The sequence below is a fragment of the Pteropus vampyrus genome, unplaced genomic scaffold (assembly GCF_000151845.1).
Source record: "Pteropus vampyrus isolate Shadow unplaced genomic scaffold, Pvam_2.0 Scaffold8, whole genome shotgun sequence".
In the NCBI taxonomy this organism is placed as follows: domain Eukaryota; kingdom Metazoa; phylum Chordata; class Mammalia; order Chiroptera; family Pteropodidae; genus Pteropus; species Pteropus vampyrus.
Genome location: NW_011888789.1, coordinates 2,909,427 through 2,933,733, shown reverse-complemented (window position 1 = coordinate 2,933,733; position 24,307 = coordinate 2,909,427). Strand labels below are relative to the sequence as shown.

General features: G+C 35.0%; 1 protein-coding gene across 1 annotated transcript in view; it reads right to left on the bottom strand.

Annotated features, from left to right (window-relative positions):
- Positions 1-17,728, bottom strand: part of ASB5 (ankyrin repeat and SOCS box containing 5) — a 41,843-nt gene extending 24,115 nt beyond the window's left edge. The window contains exon 1 of the mRNA XM_011371504.2: positions 17,458-17,728. Coding sequence (XP_011369806.1) covers positions 17,458-17,653 — 196 coding nt within the window. The 5' untranslated portion in view covers positions 17,654-17,728. The remainder of the gene's footprint in view (positions 1-17,457) is intronic.
- Positions 17,729-24,307: the final 6,579 nt, after the last annotated feature.

The following is a 24,307-nucleotide window of genomic DNA, read 5'->3' as shown; positions in this document are numbered from 1 at the left end:
TGCTTATTTAGTGAGTGTGGGCACTGTGAACTGTCTTCCAGATAGTAAGGCCAAACGTGAACTACACTATTGAGGATATGAAGAATGCTTTAAAAAAAAAAAAAACACGTTTGCAGAAGCAAGTTCTCCTTCAATAACTAGAATGTCCAGATATATGTACAGATAAAAGTACTGGAGTTATTAACACACACCAAAATGAAACTCCACTAACATTACAGGAATAATAAGGAACTTCTTTAAAAGTGATAAAGGTTAGCTACAAAAACTTAATGGCAAAATATTTAAAGCTTTCTCTCTGAATTGAAAAACAGAAATGGACACTATCATTTATAAAATTGTGTTGAAGATTAACCCATAAAATAAAGAAGAAATTTAAAATGACATAGCAATTAGAAAGGAAGAAATAAATCTGTTATATTCACAAATAATATGATTTTCTATCTAAAAACCCACAGAACCCACAGATTCTTATTAGAATTAATAAAAGAGTCTAACAAGTTGCTGGGTATAAAATTAATATTCAAAATTAATTGTATTTATGCCAATAACCTACAGGTGTAAAATGAAAAAAATTAACAAGATACTATCTATCGTGGCATAAAATAATTCAGTATTGAAGAATAAATTTTTTCAAAAATGTAAGTCCTCCTCAGGATAATCATAAGACATTCCTGAGAGACATTAAAGAAAACCTATATAAATGGGAAAATATATCATGTTTATTCATTGGAAGGCCAAGCATTGCAAAGATATGAATTCTTCCTCTAAGAAATGATTACATATTAGGTTAAATGAATTCCAACAAAAACCTAACAGGTGTTTTGTGAACTGGAAAAGTTGCTTCAAAAATTTTTATATAGAATTTTAAATTACCGAGGATAGAAATTACCAAAACTACTGAGAAAGTAGAACAAAGTAGGGACTTGCACCCATAGGTATTAAGATATATTCTAAAGCTGTGGAAACAAAGTGTGATATAGATCTGTAGAAATGTAATAAGAAAGCCCATAGGGAGACTCGTGCATGAATAGACACTACACTTATGCAGAGAGGATGCTGCAGTTACCAGATTATAAAAGATTTGACTTACTTTCCAATAAATGATGTAAATAGAATTGGCTATCCACTTAGAAAAAAATAGACTTACACCATTCAAAAAATCAATTTTAAGTGGATAATTTGAAAAGAAAGCTTTAAGAAGAGAACATAGAAAATAGTTTCATGATCATGAAGTACAGCAGAATTTTTTAAATTACACAAAAAGAATTAACCAAAACGGAAAAGATTTATAAATTTGACTACTATTTTTGAATTAAGAGTTTCTATTCATCAAAAGAAAAACCATAAAAAGTGAAAAGCTAAGCCACAAAAGGTAGTTGTAAGTAGTTCTTTTGTTTTTTCCACTTTCTATTTAATTGTTAATGTATAAAAATAACTTCTAAAAGTTAATGAAAAAATGACCCAAGGAATACATGGCAAATATCACAAAAGAAGAACAAATGTCCAACAAACATGAAAATGGCATGATTAGGGAAATAAAATATAAACCGTAAGATACACTTATATACCACCCAGACTAATTCCCATTAGCAATAATGGGAAGCGCACATATTCCCATACATCGCTGGGTTCATTATCGATACAACCGTGTTGGAAAACAGTGTGACACTAGAAAACCGAAGATGCACATGCTGTATGACCAGGCAATTCCACTTCTAGAGCTACACAAACTTCTTTGTACTAGATGTTTGTAGCAATATCATTCATAATTGCCCCTTATTGGGAATGGGATTTATAGCATTGAAAATGAATGAACTCCAGATACATATAAATAAATCTTTTTATCATATTGGTCAGTGAAAAATGTCATGAAAGAATATTTAGAGAATGAATCAATTGATATAAAATTTTAAGGCTAAACCAAACCTTACCTATTTGAGATGTATTCATAGGAATGGAAACTATAAAGAAAGGCAAGAAAATGATTACAATAAATGTTAGTCACCTCTCTTTAGGGACAGGGAGAGAGTGTTATGGTTGGAAAGGGTTACCTGGAAGGCTTCTGGGGTTCCAAGAATGTTCTCTATTTCCTGACTTGGATGGTGGTTAAACAGATTTCTGTTTTATAGTCTTTTATTAAATTCTATAAATTAGTTCTGTTCTTTTTTCCAGATGTAATTTATAATTAAGAAAATACTAATTAACCAAAAGAGGCCAGCCAATAAAGTCAAGGAAGAGAAAACGTAACACCCCAATAAGAACCGAGGAAGCACTAGGCTCTTCTTACCCTGATGATCTTTATTCTAAGCTGCAGTATTTGGAGGCCTCCCTGTTTGCCTCCACTCCCCAAATCTGCTGAATATCTGCTCTCAGACAGAGGGTTACAGGATACTTTAGCTCTTCTCCTATTTGTGCTGAGGACTCACACTGTTCACCTCCATGAAACAGAGCATCCTAGATGATCTAGGGACTTCCTTAGCACTGAAAGTGTGTACAAGGAGAGGATGAGAAAAAATGAGAGGGGACAGGACCCCAGCATGGCTAGACAGCAAAGTTGCCAACAGTGTGCTTCAAGTGATCATATGTGGTCCTTGAAGTGAATAACTAAAAACTTGTCTGTGAGACCCCAGGGACTGTTCTGAAATGATTGTCATTATATGTTATCTGGACTCCCTCCAGTCGATCTGGGGAATTCAGCTGAGTACAGTCTTCAAGTTTTGGAACAGGACAAGTGAAGTCATGGGTGTGATACATCCACCAAAAGGAACTTGGGTTCTCTGTGGAAAAGCTTCTCTGGTACAAAAATGATTCACCAATAGTCAAAAATAACATGAACGAACCATCGCGTTTCAGAGCTATAAGTGGACTTAGACATCATCTACTTTAGTGATTTGTAAATGTCTTCAAAGACCTCTATGAGTTGAAGAGAGCGGCTCCAGGGTGTTGCAGCCAATATGGCGTTCTGTCTTCAAACAGAGCAGCTTCCACTCCACCAGCTTTACAAATTGAGCTTTTGGGTCATCACCCACCAAAAGGCAATGGCTTAAAAAAAAAAAAAAAGATTCAAAACCCACGGACCTTGCCTAACTCCTTTGTTTTGCAGATACAGAAACTGAAGTTGAGAGAGGGAAGGTGGTGTCTTCAGAGTTATCCAGAGCATTACCAGTGAAGCAAGACTAAAACCGAGATTGCCTGCTTCCTACCTGTGCTCTTATCAATATACAAAATTAGTACTTAATACCATAGACAGACAAATCTAAACCAGGAAGGCAAGCACATATCTACTAACCAGTAGCACCTCTCTCATAAGGTTTCTGTAACAATTAAATGAGTTTATCATTGTACATGTTTAGAACAGCCCCTGGCTCATAACTAAGAACCGGTTAGTATTTACTATTCTCATAAAAAGGACACTTTTCTCATTCTTTTTTTCCTTTACCTGCTTTGTCCACACAAGTGTTCTATTTCTACCACAGCCAGCTTGAAATTTAAAAAGTGTCACAAATTTATACAAAGAATTAAATCAGCAACCTGTGTTCTCTAGTCTGAACACGACAGCTGCTGGGAAGAAAATCTGATATGCACCACTGACAAGGACCTAATGTCAAAACAACTTTATACATAATCCCTCTCCATAGTTCTAGCCACCACTAACTGTGAGCACATGGAAGGCTGAGGCGTTAGCAGCAGCTAGAGTGTTTTATGTAGATATTTTTCAAGAAAATTGAAGAGAGAGGTCTACTGGTATTTGTTTCCACCACGCTGAACATACTTGCAGAAACAGATCCTAGAGCAGAAGGCATAGAAAGTCAGGACTCCTGAGTGTGTTGCCTCAGCTACAACTTTGCAAGCCAAGGTAGCACCACAGACCCTAGCAGACCAGCTCCAGAGGCCTGTGGGCAGTCTCTCCTTGTCTAACCAGGAGGCCTAACCCGCAGTATGGGGCTGCTGCTCTGACTTTCCTTTTTGTTACCTTAACTACCTAAAAGAGTTCCCGACACTGAAACAAGTCATTACTCCCACTGTAATCCTCTAGCTGCCTGTATGTGAAGACCCCATTCAGGTGCATAGGCGAAAGCAAGATTTAAAATACATAGTAGAGTTAGTTATCATTCCTACCACTTTGCTCACTAAAACTATATTCTTACTAAAGAATTTGGGGCACAGGAATAATAAACAGAGTCGCTTGAACAGTGAAAAACTGAAATCCAGAGATATTATTTTCAGCAGGTATTAATCCTAAGTTTTATGTCACATCTCCCAGCACCTCCCAGCACCTGACAGATTTCTGATCCGCTTTAGAAGGAAAAAGAGCCATCTCCTGTCAGTTACAGTTCTGATATCTGGTGTTAGGGGCGTTTTATGTTTGCTATACACACATTGAAATAGCATATTCAATTTAAATGAATAAAGAAAAAAATTTAATAATATTTGAAAGTTAGCTCAGAGTTTTTAAAATATTAATAAAAACGCATTTACTTAACATGACAACTCTAAAGGTAAACAGGTAGCACTCTTCAGCAAAAGGCAAAAAATCTTTGAGTTAATAGGAGATAAAAAAAGATGCTTAAGTACATGAAGAGCCTTTAACTGATTCCAGTTAAAAAGAAACATGTAAAGGGTTTGTTTGATTTGGGGAGGAGGGCTATTGCCAATTCATGAAGCTAAAAAGAATCGGAGAAAAGGGACAATAAGTCTAATTAAGAAAAGGAAGGAGTGGAGGGTATTAGTTATAATTTCTGGACGGTATTGATTTTCTGTCTTCATTTGTTTTGTGAGAATTAACTCACGGTGTCTCTCCATTAACATTGATCCAGTGTATGCCAACCACTCCCCTGGGCGAGGCACGATTATAACAGGCAACGGCCCAGGTTGAAAGTGGTAATAAAATCCACGAACTTAAATTTGAATCCCCTCACGTTCTCTCTTTTTTCCTTCTTTGATTCCTTCGTTCCTTGACTATCATTAAGTACCTGCCATGTGCTAGGCATTTTTCTAAGCTCTGAGGATGAAATGGGTCCCTATCTTCACAAGGTTTACAGGCTAGTAATGAGTGACCCAACTTGGTCAGTGTTGAATTCGGCATATCATGCGGACGAGGAGAAAGCAGACAGACAGTATTGTCATTCTATCTAGCTAGGATTATTACAAAACCCCCGAAAGATAGACTGCAATCCCGATATGCAGAAAGCTCTGGAAAAAACACTCTGCTTCTATCATAATATAGGCAAAGAAACAAAATCTCACAAGTGGTCTGGATGAGCCATGTCAGAAGCAACAAAAGAAGACGGGCTCACAGTCTGAATTTCCTCTAACTCAATCACCTTGGACAAGTCCCTCTACATGTTTTTAATCTTCTGTTTTCTTCTTTTGTAAAAGAAGTAGAATACCACCTACTTTGCAGAGGACAGTTACAAGAATGAAAAGAGAGTACATAAGGAAAGACTTTGTGAATTACCACAAAAATATGACCTACTATCATTAGAAAGTGTGAGGTAGGTCATGTCGACTCAAAGTTAGGGATGGAAAATGTTAAAAGACACACTAACCACCCCTATCAAGTCCAATCACAGGAAATTTGAGAAACTAGAGGCACACTTTATGTTGAAGAGAATGTTTGCTTTTTTCATTTCTCATCTTCTCCTTGTACCACATTAACCACATATTTACTAGAAAAGCAACACATGAGATGTGCTTCAATTTAAAAAATGGAGTATACGACAAAAATTTATATTTACAAAATAAATATATTGTTTATTTCCAAAGGGACTCTTTTTAAGTAACAAGTTTACATGGTAACACAAAAATTCAGTAATTTACTAAAAACTTTTATACACAACTTATAAAGTACAACCATGCACATATTCTGATCTCTCTCTCTCTATATATACATATATATATTTTGAATAGTACTTTACTAAGTTTTAAACATAGCTTCAAAAATACCTAAGATTTAGCTATTTTTAAAATTAGCATTTCTGCTAGAATATTAAATTCTGATATTACAACAATTGGATTTCTATACTCCGTAAAACAAATGGCCAGTATTGTATGAGCAGCATTATTCCATAAGCATCTATTGAAGACTAAGCTCGCTTCTGCAGATGTGGGTCACCATAGACTACTGGCTGTGTTGCTCAAAAAATACTACTCTCCAGTTTGTAAAGTTGCCATAAGACATTCCATTTTGAGAAAGTTGTTCTTCCATCATCCATTTCTGCCACGCTTTCAGTAGTAACACTCATTTCTGACATAAGGTTGAGATTCACACCTAGTTATGAATATTGTAGGAGGAAAACTACCCCTCAGACCTCGTAACAGCCTTAACGTTCCTGTTCTTGGATCATCACTTTGTTTCCCGATTGTAATAGATGCATGGTCTCATACTGAAGAGAGAAGACAAAAATCATTATTTGTGATTTATCGTTTTTTGGAGAGTGACTTAGCCACCTTCAGATTGTTCTTAAGTGGCCTGATAAAGGATCAAATGTTCCTGCAAGCTCTCGGAGAGGTATTTTGCAAGCCTGTGTATAGGGCCCCAGACAATTTAACATATTGCTAGAGTTTAAGGTTATTTGATGATTCTATGAAATAATTCTGCATCCTTATTTGCAGATACAATTCTATTTTAAAAAAATTTTTTTAAAGTCTATTTTTATCCTTCCTCATAAGGAAAAAAACCTTTTTATAAGATACATTCAATGAAAAAAAAAAAGTTTTGTTTGCTTCCTGAGGAGACCAGTTGGCAGAAAGGAGCAGAGAAAATAAAGGAAAAATTGTCAAATCCCTAAACTAGCTGACTCAGCACTTCCCGGTTTGTGCTGTCTTTATTGTATTTTTTGTCTTCCCTTTTAAACTGCCAGTGATTAAGAGAAAAGAAAATAAAAGAGCAAGTGGGAAGGTTTGGCAGGAGAACTGAACATCTGATGCTCTGGTCCATTGGAGGTTAACTAGCTTTGACTCTTTCTGTGGCACCCACTCTAAAAGAGTAACCGGAAATTTGCTGTTACACGCCATTGCAATATGCCACTACACGTTTCTCATAATGCTCTTCCAGAAACACCCAGGTTTCCTACAGGATAGCCATGACCAGGTTTGCCCAGGAATACATTTCTTTCCGAAGAATTTCTAGCAAGAAGAGTTTCATGGACAGAGTAAGATTGTAGAAGAAATTTCTGCAAGTAATTTTAAAATGTCCACTCTGCACCAGCCTTTCCACCACGGCATTCTGGTGAGGCTCAGCCACGCTAGTCAAGCTCTCTGCATTCCATGCTCCAATTCTATGTTATGGCTCAGAATGTCTTGCTTTTTATGTTTATTTCTCTCTCTCTCTCTCTCTCCCTCTCTCTCTCTCTCTCTCTCTCTCTCTGTGTGTGTGTGTGTGTAAAGGCTGTCAGAGAAAAATATCTGAATGACAGGAATAGCTTAGGTCTTAAAAGCACAAAACAAACTTTTTGCTTGTGTTTTTGGAAAATTTTGCATTTTGAATGCTTTTTAAATAGTTACAACTCTGCATAGAAAGGGCCAGAAGACAGATCGCATGGATGGCACAGAGACCTTATGAGCTGGAGGCTTGATTCTGCCATGGCCCTTGTTCGCATGGTGTGACAGATCAGTAGTGGGACAGGCAACTGGTTGAGAGGAAAAGCTCAGCAATGGGATCTGAGTTGAAAGTCTACTTCTTCCAGTTACTAACTAAAAAGTTGACAACTTACTTAACTTTTCAGAGCTTCAGTTTGTTGTTTTTAAATCGGCACGTACATAAAATCAACCGCTTAAGTTCTGAAACCTTCTCCCTAAAGAGCTAACATGGTGCCGAAGCACAACACCTGCTTAGCAGGTAAGTCTGGTATTATCATGTACTTACAGCAATTGTTTAGAAAACACCATTTATTATAATTTCACCATCTTTTCTTACTGATGCTTCTCTATGTTACTAAATTGTGACATTTTTGTCCTGTTTTTGAAAAGTTTAAAGGACAATATAAAAAGCCAAAATTTGTGGAGCATTATCTATATGCCAGACACTGTGGCAAATAGTTTAGGTAATAAATTATATCTCATATAAAATTTACAATAACCCTCTGAAATAAATATCACTATTTCCATTTACTAAAGAAACTGAAAGCTATAGACTTTAAACAACTTTCCTAAGATGACACAACTAGAAAGTGCTAGAGACATAATAGAAAAATTTATGTGTGGCTAAATCATGGTTGTCTGCAACGTGATTTAAAACTCCATTTTTCCCTAATTTAAGGTCTTTTTTTTATTGCATAAATATTTGCTGAGTTTCTTCGGTATCCAAGGCACTGTTTTTCCTGTATGCCATTGGCAGTTATTTCAAGGACTAAGTGACTTTTCTCCTCCTCCAGAATAACAGCTGTTTTTCCCTGTGCCCCTGTGATAATTCAGAATCTAATTATTAGGCAAGAATCATGTTTATCTCATGAGGCTTAATTACAAAATTCTTTTTTTTTTCCTTCTAATTAAATTGTTTGTCCTCCAAAATCTTATTTTTTTAATAATCAAAATATTCATTACAAAGCTGTAGAACCAGGTTTGTGGTTGTGTCTGCTTTTAAAAATTAAGCTCTAAGAAATTATAAAAATCTCGATCACTGAATCCAATTAACTTTCATAAATAAAAATAACTTTGAAAAAATTTTATCATTACTTCCAGTTGACTTTGAATATTAAGCTTCCTTAAACAGATTTCCCTTTCTTTCACATTCTGGGAATGTTATACCAATTAGATATGCAAGTACCATTTTAGGATTTAATATTCATTGTACAGGAGGTAGTTTCTCCAATCCAAACTACTCTTGCTCTGTTGATTCTTTGAGTAATGGTAAATAGCCATCAAACTTAATTTCTATACTAGATTTTAGATTTTACTAGATTTTACGAGATGGGTTATTTCATCATAACTACAAGGAATTGAGAGAGGGAGAAATGCTCAATTTTCATTTAGCTCCTTTTATTTTAGTTATTGGAGAGTCACTATGAAGAAATATTCGTTCCTGGACTCAATAGATCTGTCATTCTATGTATTTGAACTCTACAGGGACTAGCACTGTTTCCTTTTCCCAATTCCCCATTCTAAATATTGAATGGTTCAGAGGGAAATAAGACATCAAGCTTCCAAATTGAGAAATTTATTCAATGCATCATTCCACTCAAAAAAATGACTTACTACTTTCACTTGATGGGTGATAGATAGCTCATAAATCTCAGTGCCTAATCAATATTAGTTTGGTTGTTACTGAAGAGTTGTCACTCACAGACTCATCATTACAAAGGGTCTCATTATGTAACTGCTATTGTAGTGTGTGGAGACCTCTTTAGAGGAGGAGTAACTTCCTTCAGTACTTGAGCAGCAGCCTACCTGACTCAGTCAATTAACAAGGAACTTTGCTGGGTGATGACGATGAGAAGCGGATTTTCCATCGCTGGGCCTGAACCTTAATTGTGTCATTGTCCATTTTCATTTAAATCTAGCTGCACACTTGACAGCTGAGTGGAGCCAGTGTTTCTATTTAAGAACATGAATGGCATTTAGGCATTAAATTTCAGTAAGTTTGTACTCTGCCCATAGTTTAAGACTCTAAGCCTTTTGGAAAGAGTATGTATTTCTGAACGTTTCTATTTTGCTCAGTAGGTAATGATGACATGGAAATTTTAGCTGCTCTGGTGGAGAGAGGATGCCTTCCTGCCATCTCACATAGTTATGCACATTTCTAACGGGTCCAAAATATTTACTGTTGTTTTAATCCCTAGGAAAGAATGCTGCAAGGATATTCAGTTAGGATTCATTTTATAAGGTGGTTAGGCTCTGTAAAGATGCGTGTGACATATAACATTTGAAATAAACTAGGACAGTTTAGTTTTAAACACGATTTTATCCTTTCCATTAAAGAAAAATTTCTCTTAAAGCTCAACTGCTGAAGATTCATCAAAGTAGAGTTGTTCTGTTCAGAGAGTGGGAGGGGGCAATAGAAACCTTATCCCGTCATACCACCCTAACCTCTCAGTCCCTGAGGCTCTTCTAGAAAATTCTTAAATCTACTTAAAAGGCAATTTATAAAATCCTGTAACCAATGGAGAATTATAAGATTGAGAAAAAAGATCATTCTAATACATGTTCTCCCTCAACCTAAATTTCAAAATGGACTTGTTTAATCACAGCCCACCTGGAAGTGCTAACAATTTATGAGACTCTTTAAGCCTCTCTCTCCCAGATCTGATATTCTTTGGACATTTCCAGTGTTAAAAGGTTTGCTTTGCAGTGTTGCTGAGAGAAGCCTGGAAAGAATGAATGCTTAAATCTCTGTGATATTGGGCATATTTTCACATGAGAAACAATATACTCTAAGACTTTCCTATAGCAGGATATCTTTGAAACTGTGTTATCTTGAATTTCAAACAGCAGTATGACTGACACTTATCAGTCAAATGGCTGGCTGGCTTTTTCCTTCCTTCTTTCCTTCCTTCCTTCCTTCCTTCCTTCCTTCCTTCCTTCCTTCCTTCCTTCCTTCTTTCCTTTCCTTTTCTTCCCCTCTTTTCCTTTCCCTTCTCTTCTCTTCCCTTCCAAAACTATTTGAGGGTGGTTTTGGAGAAAGAGGCATTACAAATACTCCACCTGCTTTCAATGACATGGTTTGTCTGTCATTAAAGATAAACTTTCCTCTCTCCTCCCCAGGTTGAGAAATGAGCTTAATGTGCTAAAATTGTTGCAGGAACCCACAGAACTGCCAGGGAGCCAATCCAAGGATGTGCACTGACAAGTTAACATCGAGAAGGTATTCTATCTTCTCTGAGATGTGGTTCGTGAAATGCACACAATGACAAATTAACTCATTACACCAAGGATTTTATAAAAATATTTATGGTGGTAATTATTTCCATCATTAGTGAATGAAAACTCTTAATAGAACCACTTACTTTTGGATGTGTGATTTGAGAAGATGTGTTTATTTTTCACATTGGCACAAAGCACCCAACAATGTGTCCTCATCTAAGGTTTAGACTTCAACCTTCGTCTCAGATGAACCAGGCTTGTTTAGTTCTGCATTGTAAACTTTCTCCTTGTCTTCATATTCAGCTTGGTTTCATCTACCCTTGCACAGAACCAGATATGTTCTGCCTTTGAAGTTTTACCTCATTGAGAAATGAGGTGTCTAATACTCCCAACAGACTTCCTAAGAGAACATTCATTGCAAAACTTATTGTAGCACCTTATAACTTTCTACTTGCTTGATGTTTGGTTGTTTTACATGTGCAAGATTTGGCTCCACTCACCTAAGTCTCCTTTTACTCTAAAAGTAAGTCATATGCAATATGTGGTAAATATATAAATACATATATGTTCACACCCACATGTATATAAATATACATGTATCCTGTGTACATGTTGCACATAATATTGTGCCAGGAGCAGAGTAGGTATCCAAATATTTATTGAACTGAATTAAATTCAAAACTGTATTGGTTATGTCAATTAATAAGAAAAATAGCTTATTTTAATAAATTACCACCACCTAAAAGAAGTAAATTGGAAAGTAGGTCAAGACCTAGCTTTCATTCTTTAATTGTCCTTATTATATAAAAACTTTAGAGCTGACAATAACAATGTCATCTATCAATATATACAAAATTTGTTTTGAAAATTTTTACCAAAGTACTTGGCAGTTTTCAAAAAGCTTAATGGATAAGCAATGATCATACTTGTTCTTTCTTAAAAATAAATTCTTTTAACAATAAAACTCTGAACCTTTTGGCAAAGATTTAGGCAGGAGGTATATGAGTTAGAATAATAATAATAAAATAATAATAATAATAATAATAATGAAAGTTGAAGTGAAAAGTGAATAGAGGATGAAAGTGTGAAATTGAGAAGCTTTCAAGCATTATGAATAAGGATGTATGCATATTGTTGATACAACTTTTATTTAACTAACATATCCCAGGCAGAAGTATTTTCTCTGTACTCTCTCCTCTGTGCTCCCAAAACACTTTTTTAATCTTGTAAAGTAGGACTTACACACTTTTAAGTGACTTGATTATCTGTCTGTCTCTCCCACTTGACTATATACACCTTTAGGAAAGGGACTGTGGTATGTTTGTATATTTTATCCTTAATACTAGCACAGGGCTTTGACATAGATGACACACAAGTAAATGATGTAAGTAATAAGTGAGCAAATAAATTAATGGCTAAAGGGAGGAAGAGAGGAACAAAAAGAAATGAAAAGAGTATTCCTAAGAAAATTGAACCCTCCTAAGCTATAATCAGCTATGCCAAGTTTCTTAATTCTAAAAATTCATGTGTTTCTCCAAATATAGAGAAATAAGAAAGATAATACATTAAAAAACCATCTTTTGTAAACTTGAAACTTTGTCCCCAGATTCCATTCTTAATTCAGTATCGTAATCATTTCTTCCAAAAAAGTACTCTGGCATATCTGAAAATGAGTATAACATGGGCAAAATTAAAATCTCTTAAAAAATTTTTTTGTAGCACTTTTGATTATAATGTCATGCCTTTTGTCACAATAAAACAGATCTACTGATTCAAGTTATTCTTATGTGGAGTTCTACCTAAGTACAGAAAATGTATCCCCAAACTCTCACATCTTTAAGGTATTTTTGTACCTTTGTTGAGTGAACACCATGAAATAAATCTTCCCACAGATTTGTCTCTTGAAATTTTTCACTGCTGAGATTTCGAGAAATGTTCCTAATGAAACTAACCTCAGACGAAATCAACACAGCAGCCCCCAAATCACACAAAATGGGTTGCTCCTCAGAAACCATTTAAGTATCACTGCTGTTGCCGTTGCTGGCACCTGCTGTAAAATTAAATTCCTGAAATTGTTTTCAGTCGTAGTGGGGACTTTACTGATAGAGGAAACAATGATATTACATTCTATAAAATCCTAGCTGCTTTTCTTACCCTGGTTACACTATTCTCCAAATGACAAATACTTTGACTTGTGGAAGCATGTTGACATTGCAGTCCGTTTCCAAGTATCAACAATAAAAAAAAAAAATTGCATGCTTAATGGGAACCCTAAAAACGAATTTATGAAATCACAAGCACAAATAGCCTATCAGATGATTTCACATCCATTCTCTATTCTATATAAGGTCTCAACCAGGAAAGGAGTGCCTGAAGAGGTTAGGTGTCATGAGATTGTTTTTCAAGCAGCCTCACAGAGAGACATTAGCCTGATGTATTTTCCACAGTCTAGAATTTGGTCCATGGCCTTGCAGGCTTGGAAACTTGATCTATCAACAAAGCTGGAGCAAATTCACATCCTGGAGGTAGATTTATAACTCAAAGAGCACAAAATACCAAAAATTGAAAAATCAAGATGCAAATATATTAATTTACAACGATGACCCTAGTGTCAGATGGACTAAAACACTGCTGGGCCAAGCTAGCACATTTTCTTCCTTTGGACAAATCTAGATAGAAAACCAAATTATAATCAGAAGTTACTAACTGATGACAAAAAAGTGAGACGACAGGAACACATTAAATAAATTAAATGCCAGACTAGAATTAAGATTCTAGTTCTACTACTTCCTGATTTACCCTGATATTTCACACTAGAGATAGGCAACCTACCAGACTCATCAAGCAGCTAAGGATGCCACGTCTTCAGGGTGGCATTAGCTGGGAATTGCAGACTCTCCTGTGTGGCTAATTAATATGTTTCTGACTGATATATTTTTCTTTAGCTACCTTAAATCTAATTCTGGGAGAAAATCAGTTGCCTAAGGTAACATTTGCTCTCTCTGGTAATGCTATTTAAAGGATTCATCAGATTCATTCATTCTTCTTTTCATCTTTTCTTTCTTTCTTTTTTTTTTTTTTATAGTCATTCTTTCTTTTCTATACATACCAACAAGTCTAGGTCCTCATTGCCTTATGGCAGGGGCCTACTGGTCTACCTACCTCAAACCGGTCCTATTGTCCAACTCCAAAGATCACTACAATATAAATCTACTTTAAAGTAGGATTTTATACAGGTCTTTTCCCATTTTCCCACCTTCACTCATACCAGAAACTTTCAGTGATTCCTACCACCTTCAAAGTTAAGTTCTAATTGCTTAGCTTGCCATTTAAATTCTTTCATAACTGTGCCCAATTTATTACCATTTTTCCACTTCATGAACCTACTACTCCAGTCCAATCTCTTCATATTCTCTGTGTACCCCTAAATTCATGCATCTATTCATTCCTGGGGTCAACTCGAGATCTACCTCCTCCATGAAACTATCTCTGAAAGTCCAGATCTGAAACTAACCTTTCCATTCTTTAGATTCATTTGGTATTTAGTATTTCTGGAAAGCAATTATTATATGTTGATATACCATCTCCTTAATTAGAATAATCCCCTTACTTACAGGTGGGAACTGTACATTTTGCCTTTGTTATATTCTATTTCTTTAGTTCCTTAATATCAGGGGTACTCAAACAACAGGCCTTAGAACTTGCCCTGTCCGCTTGTAGGTAAAACTACTACATTTCTTTCAGAGCCTCAGATAAAACTTGAAAAAAATTAGCCTTAACAGAAGATAGGAGCTGCCTCTTGAATTGTCCTTGGGATATTAGTAGTTCATGGCTTCTTCTAGGTCCTGGGAATGATTTCAGATATCAGTGTACTCCTTCACACCATCTTTTGCTCTCTGTACTGTTTGATATTACAACACCTTTCACTGTCAATCTCAAAGTAGAGTGTTAGCTTTAAAAATAAGCTAGACCTCTGATATATAGAGATTATCATCAAGATATTAAACAGCAAGAATGATACAGGAGGTAGTTATATAGAAAAGCATAACAAATACATCTTTTAGTATGATGGTGGAGTTGATAAAATTTTTTCATACAAAAGATATGTTAGGTTTACTGGAATACCAAAGAAACCAAGAAGGAAATAACCTTAAGCTATTTTAGCTACCATTTAGCCTTTCAACATTCTCGTTGTGTAATCATACCTTCTCCAGAAGCCTCATTGCAAAGTGCTTTAAAAAGACCACCCAACATTTGTCTAATACAATGAGCTGATGTGCAGTCATATCTAGGAAGACACAATCTCTATCATTTCATAGCACAGCATTACTGCTCGTGGGGAGGACATCAGAATGTTGTCAACATGGTCTTCTGTGATTGTGAAAGACATGAAAATACACACATCAGCTCATATTTCATGGAATTTGGCAAGCCCACATCAGAAATGTTGGGGAACAATCTGGCTAAGTCTTGAAAGTAGGAAGGAGAAATCTAATTCAAAGTGGAGTGAAGGTGATAATCTTTCCTAGGAAGGAGGAAATTGCCAGATTAAGCAAAGGCAATTAAGCTTGATTAGTTAATTATAAAAATACAGTCAAAATAAAAATAGTTTAATTGTAGTAAATAAAAGTAAAAGCCATATTAAAATGGAGTAATAATTTCCTGGGCAAGGAATAATTAATTCTTAGAGGTAGACGATCAAGAAAGAGTTTGTAAGATCCCTGATTGTCTTCCAATATAAAAAAAACGAAGATTAATTATGCTTATACCGAACGAAAATTATCATGATATATTCTATTTAATATATGCATTAATGTAAGATATTAGAAGACAAAATTTTGTGAAATAGATCCAATTTAAAAACAACACAAAACAAAATTTTTAAAAACTTGATATTCCCAGGAAAAGTGTTCTCTAACTGTGAGTGATAACTTCTTTCTTTTTTGTGACATAATCTGAGAGTTCTAATATGTCTTAACACAAGCTGACAAAGGTAGACAAGAAAATAGAAGCCATTTGTTATATTCCAATGAGTTCCCAGTTTAAGCACACTGAAAGTAGACTACAGAGGGGATGATTGTTTATTTTCATTTGTAAATATGTTTGAAAAGGAGCTTCCATAGCTTCCTCTAAATCCCTTGTCAACTCACAAAGAAATGTGGATTTTTAGCCCATATTTCACATTTTTATGTATGACAATTTTCATAATACACAGACAAGATTTGAGTTTGAAGTAATGAGCTATAAGCTGCCTAAGAGAGTAAACTTTAGGACCTTATGATCATATAATCTATTTACCCTTATATCTAAAAATATGATTTTTGTTTTAAAATCAAGTCTTTTATGTTTGCAAAATACTCTACTTACCAACATAATGTATGCCACATTTAAATAGTTATACCTGTTAGAAAGGAGAGCTGGTGGGCGAATGATTAAATACCACTATTTCCTCTAGATAGGTCCCACCTTCCATGTGAAAGTTGCATTCTGGCATTTAGATTTTCTTCACTTTAAATGAGTACATGAAGTCCTTACTTTGTATAAGAAAAATTTTCCTTGGGAAAAATATTATCTACCTCACACATCAAAAAAATATTTGCTACTTTCACTCAACTTTCCATGTACTTAAAGAGTACTCTAGAGTTAAAATGACTTTTCACAAGTTGAAGATGTAGAAAAATCATTTAAGAAGGCAAATTTTCTACTCTAAGTGCTCTTTTTTATAGTACATTCTTTAATTATGAGATAGCATATTTTGATTCTGAAATTTTAAGTTACTTTAGAGGTATTTTGGGCTCTAAAATAATCATGTTCGCCTGCTGATTTTCAAACCAGAAATTAATCAAAAGACTATAAGCAATTAAAATGTCACCTCAAAACCCACTATAAGAACTGTTTTTATTGTACAGATATCAGTCCAATAGAATGTAAATGATTTCACAACCTTTAAAGTCTAACTTTAAAATTATTGTTTCTCATTTGGTCTAATATTTCAATTTATTCCAAGAAACATGGATGGATGTACTTGGTTGTACACATATAAAATTTGTTAATTCATATTCCTATCCTCTTCTAATTAATTTTTTTACAAATCAAGCATAGCAACAATTCCATCAGAAAAACACATGCCATAAATCTTAATATTTGCAATATAGTGCATTATTTCATAATCAAGTGGTTAATCTTAGTAAAATAAAAGTCGTGAAAGACAAACAAAACCTTCAAATCTCTTTAATAACAATTATTTTACATATAACTAAATATTTTAATTAAAAATCATAAAAATTTGTGTACATATTAAAGGAAAGGACAATTGAAGTGTAATCAGAAACTGAACCCTCTAAAACTATGGCTTGGCAAATAAAATTTTTAAAGTTTTTAAATATTAATAGAAAAATGTACATTTAATAATATGTTTCCATTAATCTATTTTGAAATGATACCTTGATTTTATTAACCCAGACATTGATACAGCAAAGTAATTTTCTTTTTTATGAAACCACGAAGGGGAGTTAACAAATATTTTCCGTAACCAGAAATTTACAAAATATTCACTTTGAAACAGTCCATAAAGAAAACATGTGATGTTTTCTTGGACTGTGGATGAAATGATAGTTAAACTCAACTTGAAACAAGAGAGCGTTACTATCAACATACCTTGTCCTTGGGTTACTCCATAAAATTCAGCTGCTATCCTTGCCGCTTCCTTGCGGTTGCCTTTCACGATGTAGAAATGACTGAGGATGGCAAGGCTGATTTTCACAAAAAGCTTAAAACAGAAAAGTGAAAGTATTGTAAAGTAGACATTGGATAACTGTTGAGCAAATGGTCGGCTTTCTTCTAACACCGACATTGCTGCACAGGAATCTGTGGCGGTCTTCGGTGAGATCCAAGTCTCAAATGTGCCTGGCTCTCGTCCGGGATTCTCCTGAACAGCTGGTCTTGAAGAAAGAAAATATCAGCTGGTAATGATGCCTCCAGCTCAAAATATTTATACTGACCATAAAAGTTCTTTGCAAACTCCGATTGGTCTGACAATATTCCAGGAAAACAACTGCAACACGTGCCTCATTTGCTAGACTCCTGACTTTCCAGTCTCAAAATAAATAAACACCCCACCTCTTTGCTCTGAATTTCAAAATCCAGGTAATGAAATTTATATACAGATTATTTCCTTTTTTATTAGTATCTAATTAGTATGAACACTTTGAAAACTGTGTATGGGGTTTCTGTTGTTAATGTAAATGATATCCATAACAGCAAGAAAACTTAAGTCCATCAATTCAAGCCTATAAAATGGCCCTATTTGTAGATCATGATCTAAATCATCAAATAGTCCATGACGATGATCTTAATGACTACTCATCAGATTATCCAATTATGTTGCTTTGACCGTTGTCAGAAAAAAAAAATGTTTACACATGGATTGACTGGAAAGCCATAGAATAATGACTTTAGACTGTTCATTCATTCAGTGAAAACTTTTTAAGCAATAACAATGTGTCAAACATTTTGCTTGATGCTCAGGAGCCAAAGAAAAATGTAATGTCCCTGCCACAAGTTTCTCATAGTCCAGAGGAGGAAACAGGAAAGAAGTCAGACAAATCCAGGTGAGGACAGGGTATCATGGGAGCACAAAGAGTAAGGGCATAATTCTGATAAGGAAGAGTCAAAGAAGGCTTCCTGGAAGAGGTGACATATACAAACAGTTATCAAGTAAACATTAGTATTTCATCTAGACTACCTAGAACCAAGCAAAACAATATACTTTTTAGGCCTATAATCTTTGTTAACTCTAATTTGATTTATTTTATGAATGAAATGCAACTGTCATAAGGGCATGCTTAGGCAAGCTATAGTTTTAAAAGAGATATAGAGTAAAATATTAAGAAAAATGTAGAGTGGCAATATTTTGGTACATAGCCAAAAATAATATTTCAAAACATAAAATGGCATATTATATAGGGAACTTATTTATACATTTATACAACTAGGTTTGGGGCCTATTAATCATTGTATTGTTTCCCAATTTTCTGAGAAGCTCCAAAATAACAAATCATAAAAAAACACCAATGTTCATAGCAGCATTATTCACAGTGGCCAGGACATGGAAACAACCGAAGTGTCCTATGATAGATGATTGGCTAAAGAAACTGTAGTACATATATACAATGGAATATTACTCAGCTATAAGAAGAGATGAAATACTGCCATTTGTGACAATGTGGATGGACCTTGAGATAATCATGCTAAGCAAAATAAGCCAGACAGAAAAAGTTGAAAATCACATGATATCACTTATATGTGGGATATAAACCTAAAAGCAACAAATGAACAGGACAAACGAACAGAGACTCATGGACATGGACAATAGACTAGTGGTTACCAGAAGGTAGGGAGGGAGTGGTGGGAGGAGGGAGGTCGATGGGGTAAAAGGAGTCAAATATGTGATGACAAAAAGATATCTAACTATGGGAGGTGAATACATAGTGTAAACATATATGCCTTACTGTTAAAGTGTACACCTGAAACTTATTGGATTTCGTTAACCAATGTCACCATAAAAAATAAGTTAATTAATTTTTAAAAATCTATACAAAAGACATAAGAAAATAGAAGTGGCCTTCTTAGAATAAAAGAGCATACCAATGATTGGTGATATTAGTAAGTGTTGGGTGCTTCTCTGACTTGCTGTATGCTTTTAATGCCGTGTATCTTATCTGACTGAACTGATTTACATAAAACATTCCTGAGACAAAGGAGACATTGCTATAAAATAAATATGTCAAATAAAGTAAGCTTCTTCGTTCCCAAATGATTGAGTGGCTCTTAGTAAAATAAATTGTCATTATATTAAAAAGAAATCACTGAGTTCTTTATGAAAATAGCCCTTGATATTGTTTTCACAGGCAGAGAACTAGATCCAGTGTCCATTTCATCTGTGCTCTGGGAATCAATGAAAATTAACTCTAAAGTATTGAAGGTAAAGTAACCAAATGTTTCTCCCTTTCAGTTGTGGTGCAATTATGCCAGTTAAGTAGTTACATGACCATCACCTCCAGTTAGTCTTCCCTCTGGCATTGTGATTCCTGACTACACACAGGAGAGGCAGGCTCCAGGGACAGCTGGACCATCACAATGCTCTGAGTCACTGCAATGACTTCCACTTCAGTGCTTCAGAATTACAAATAAATTCTGCCTAAGTCACGACTGAGCGTCTAAGGTTTCACTCTTTCCTCTTTACCAGTAAATGCTATCATAAATAATTATCTCTACATGAGCTAATCAGATGCCTAGATTCTTTTGGGTTGAGAAATACTTTTATTTCAATAAGGCTGCTATCATTGGGCTTTATGTTTAATTCCCTAGTTTTACTACTAGAAAAATACTACTGTCTAATATTTAGGATTTTATGTCGAGTTGTCGAGTTTTGTTTTAATGAGTTCCTTGATTCCCATCTCAATTTTCTGTGTTGATATTTACTCTCTTTTGGCAGCTTTTACAATCTCTAGTTCTATTAATCACTAAATAAAAATTAAAGCTAAATAAAATAACTCACAGTAAGTTAACTCATCAAATGTAAATGAGATGTTGTATTTTCATATTATAGATCTTTCCAAATAACACCACAAATAACTTTATTAATATTTAAGAGACATATGAAAAGTATCGTGCCCCTATCTTCTAAGCATTAGCATTTTCTTTAAAAAAAAAAAAGCGATTAGTAATTTAACTGATTTATTCAGATAATACTTTTATAATTTACATTGTTGAAAGGTTTTATTGAGATAATACTTTTATAATTTACATTGTTGAAAGAATGTGGAAGGGGTATTTGGTTGATTAGCCAGTACATCCCAACTGTCCTAATTTTGTTAGTTTCAACCAACCAATCAATTAATCAATCAAACCCAAACTGAGCTCAACAATTGTGTTTCTAGGATTGGTGACAGAATGAGTGATGTGAGAGAAGTTAAAAACACAGGAAGAAATCATTTACTGAAAATCCACTATATTCTATATAAATCTTCTCATTTAATATCTCTATCTCAGAAGGGTATTATTATTTAATTTTAAAGGTGTAGAAAGTTGGGTTCAGAGAGTTTAGTGACCTATAAAAGTTCATTATGAGCAATAGCACTATTTGAACATAGTTCTGACTCTAAAATACATGCTCAAGTTACTGCCTATATTTTCTATTTTTAAGAATTTACAATCCGAATGAGCAAATATCATTTATGCATACAGAGAATGAGACAGTTGCCCAAATTCTCTCTCTTCTCTCTCTCTCTCTCTCTCTCTCTCTCTCACACACACACACACACACACACACATACACTGAAGAGATCACTTTGAGATTGTATTTAATCAGGTACCCAAATTAGTACCTAAATTAGGAGGGCAAGATATACTCAATGATTAAATTAAATGGAATCTTGTATGTACTCAAGAAATGGGAAAAAAGGAAAAAGAGAATGCTTCATGACTGGGCTAATACTTTTGGATTATTCAAAGCTAAGAGTTGGTGAGTAACTCCCATAAAAACAACAGAGGAGAAGTAGATAGAAGGGTCAAAATAGAGTAGTCAAGAGTTACTACATTCAAAACATGGAGAAATGATTAAAATGAAAAAGAATAAAGATAAAGAAAAGGATATTAGGTCTGGCCAGAGGAATTCACTGGCTTTCAGCTCAGTATTTTAGTATGATTGTGAAGTGGGAATCAGGGCAGCAGTATGAAGGCGTGATCCTAAAAGCAACTTCCAAAGAAAAAGTCTCCTGGGCTTTCCCCTATTGTCACCGTCTGGGTACTGGCTCTGCTCCTCTCCACCATATGGTATCAGAAGAGAGTCCTCTCTGAGGCTGCCCTGGGACTCCCAACCTTTCTCCTTTCACATCTCTTGTTCACCCACCTTTAGCATCCCAGGTTATTACATGAAGAGGAATTTGTTGTTTCATAGACTTAATTTCATGTCATTAGGATGTTAAATATGTTAATGACTCTCAAAGGTGGTCAGATTAGTCTTTAAATTCTCATAAAAGAGAGCATCTCATTTCCAGAGATTATAGTGCTCAATTGTTTTGACTTAGCTACAGTATTAATCCAAGTTATTAGGTTGAAAATGTCAACAGGACATAATAAAAATTGCCTATTTCTAGTGCCTTCCAGTTGATAAATCTTAGCATGTGGAGGAAAAAGGGGTCACAAACTATACCGGACAAGCTCAGAGGAGGCCAGCATGATAGGCCTGACATACTCAGAGACTGAAATTCACCACATAGGATGGTCTGAACATAAAAATTCCTGACTAAAAGTGAGTTATTGTGGTTAGTCACATCCTAGGCCTGTAGCTTCCTTGACGAAAGTCAACTTTACCTTAAGTGAGCCTGTCTGTCCATTGTCATTTTGCATCTAAGAAAACATACCTTTGAAATGCGAGAGAAATCCCCTTTTCCAGACCATTCAGGGCATAACCTCCCACCAGAGTAGGGACCACAAAGCCCTCATGGTTACCTTGTCCCCAGCATGCCATCTCTATGTGCTGTAAATGTTAATTACTAACTCTCCCATATCCACCAACGTAATGAAGTATGTCTCTCTGTTTTACTTTTTATTATATCTCAGAGATTTCCATTTTGCTTTGTCTTGCCTCCTTAATCTGCCACCGGTGTATTTCACTTACCCCTCCTTATGTCTCCTTTTATTCTAATGTCATTCTCTGGAGCATTTTCTCAGTCCATTGAGATTTTTGCTTGCTGGCAATTGCCATCAGTTTGGCTCAGACTCTATAAACTCTCTACAGGTTTGGACTTTTCTTATGTTGACAGCATAAATATTTTTATGTGGAGGGAATATAGTCACCCCATTGAAATGACCGTTTCCTTTTTTAAAAAATGTGATCCCTTATTTTCTGGCAGAAATCTAAGGGCTCTAATTGACATTTATATTCCTAATATTAAAAAACAAAAGAAAACATAAAAATAAACCTGAACTACAGGCAAACATTTCACATGGCAAGGTTGCTAACAGTCAGTACAATGGCAGGCATCCTCCCAGCCCCAGAACAGGATTTTGAGGAGGATTTGTACACAGTCAACGCAAACTGGGAAAATCACTTGCTCATAAACTGAAAAAGTCAATGGTGGCTGATAAAGTGAAAGGGAAAACTTATGCAAGTTGTTATTGGCAGGATGATTTCTCCATTGTGCTTAAAACACCACAAAAACTATAATCTCACTTTTTAAAATTTGTAGAATTTTGAGAATAAAGGCAAATGAAGCTCTGAGCTATTTAGAATACACTAGAACCTTACATATTTAGAAGTATGGGAATTTGAAATAAAAACAAGTGTTCACACTCTAAGTTAAAATCCTGAAAGTGAATTAACAGCAGAATTTAGCCTTAGCTTCATTCAGTAGATTCTATAGATTCTGTTTAGTATCTTCACTTCACTTACTCAGGGAACTAGACACTTCACAAAGGGGAACCAGAGTACATTGTCATAAATCCTGATATAGACTTATACATCGCAATGTAAATCTCCTGTCATAGATAATTAATGTGTTCACAGCAGAACTGCAAGTACCCATGCCTCTGGTTCCTATTAAATATATTTAATTATTGATGAAGGACAAACTCTTATAGAGATTATAGTCATCGCAATAATTATTATTTATATTGTTAGTTGGGGTGAGAGCTATTCCATTCTGACTGTGCTACTTGATAGTAAATTCTTGCTTTTGGCCTCTAAGCCATACTTCCAGTATAATGGAACAAAAGAGTAACTTCTGCTAGCGTTATGATGATTCATAAGTAAAGTAAAATATTATCCACAAAGTTATCATTTACTTAAAATTCATCCAGGCTCTTTAGGGGAAAGTGCAGGCTTTCTCCAAAACTCGGAACACTTTCTATCCTAAAAACTGAGTCATGTTAAACCTTACATATTGTGGTCAGCCCTAACTAGAGGTTCCTTTAGGTTTAACAGATTCTAGTCATGTATGTGTGGCCCTGGAAAATGTGGCTGAAAGTTGGTAGCTCTACATATTCGAGGGTTTAAAAAATAGGTTATATTTTAAAATTAATATATGGTACACTTATTAATACTTACTACATGCCAAGCACTTTTCTAGATATTTGTTGCAATAAAGTTTTTTGTTTTATTTTGTTTTCTGCAAACTCAGCAGTTTTTAGAGGATCATATGTCACCCTAACTCAGTCCATGAAGTTGATCTTCTGGCTCCAGAAAAGGACATTTGACCAAACTAGGCCAATGAAAGGTATTTCTGGGGCTTCTGCTGGCGTTTTGGGAAAGATGCTCTTAGTCTGCAGGGGAAGTTAAGGTAGCACGTTGAAGCCTGAAGATGTTGGGAGCTATCCTTGTCAGTAAGGAAATAGCTTGCCCTAGAATTAAGCCATTAAGAAGTTGCACAGTCAAGATTTGGGGAGATGGTATCATGACACCTTCATCTGAATATTTGGATCTAACTGTACCTGAAGCAGCGGG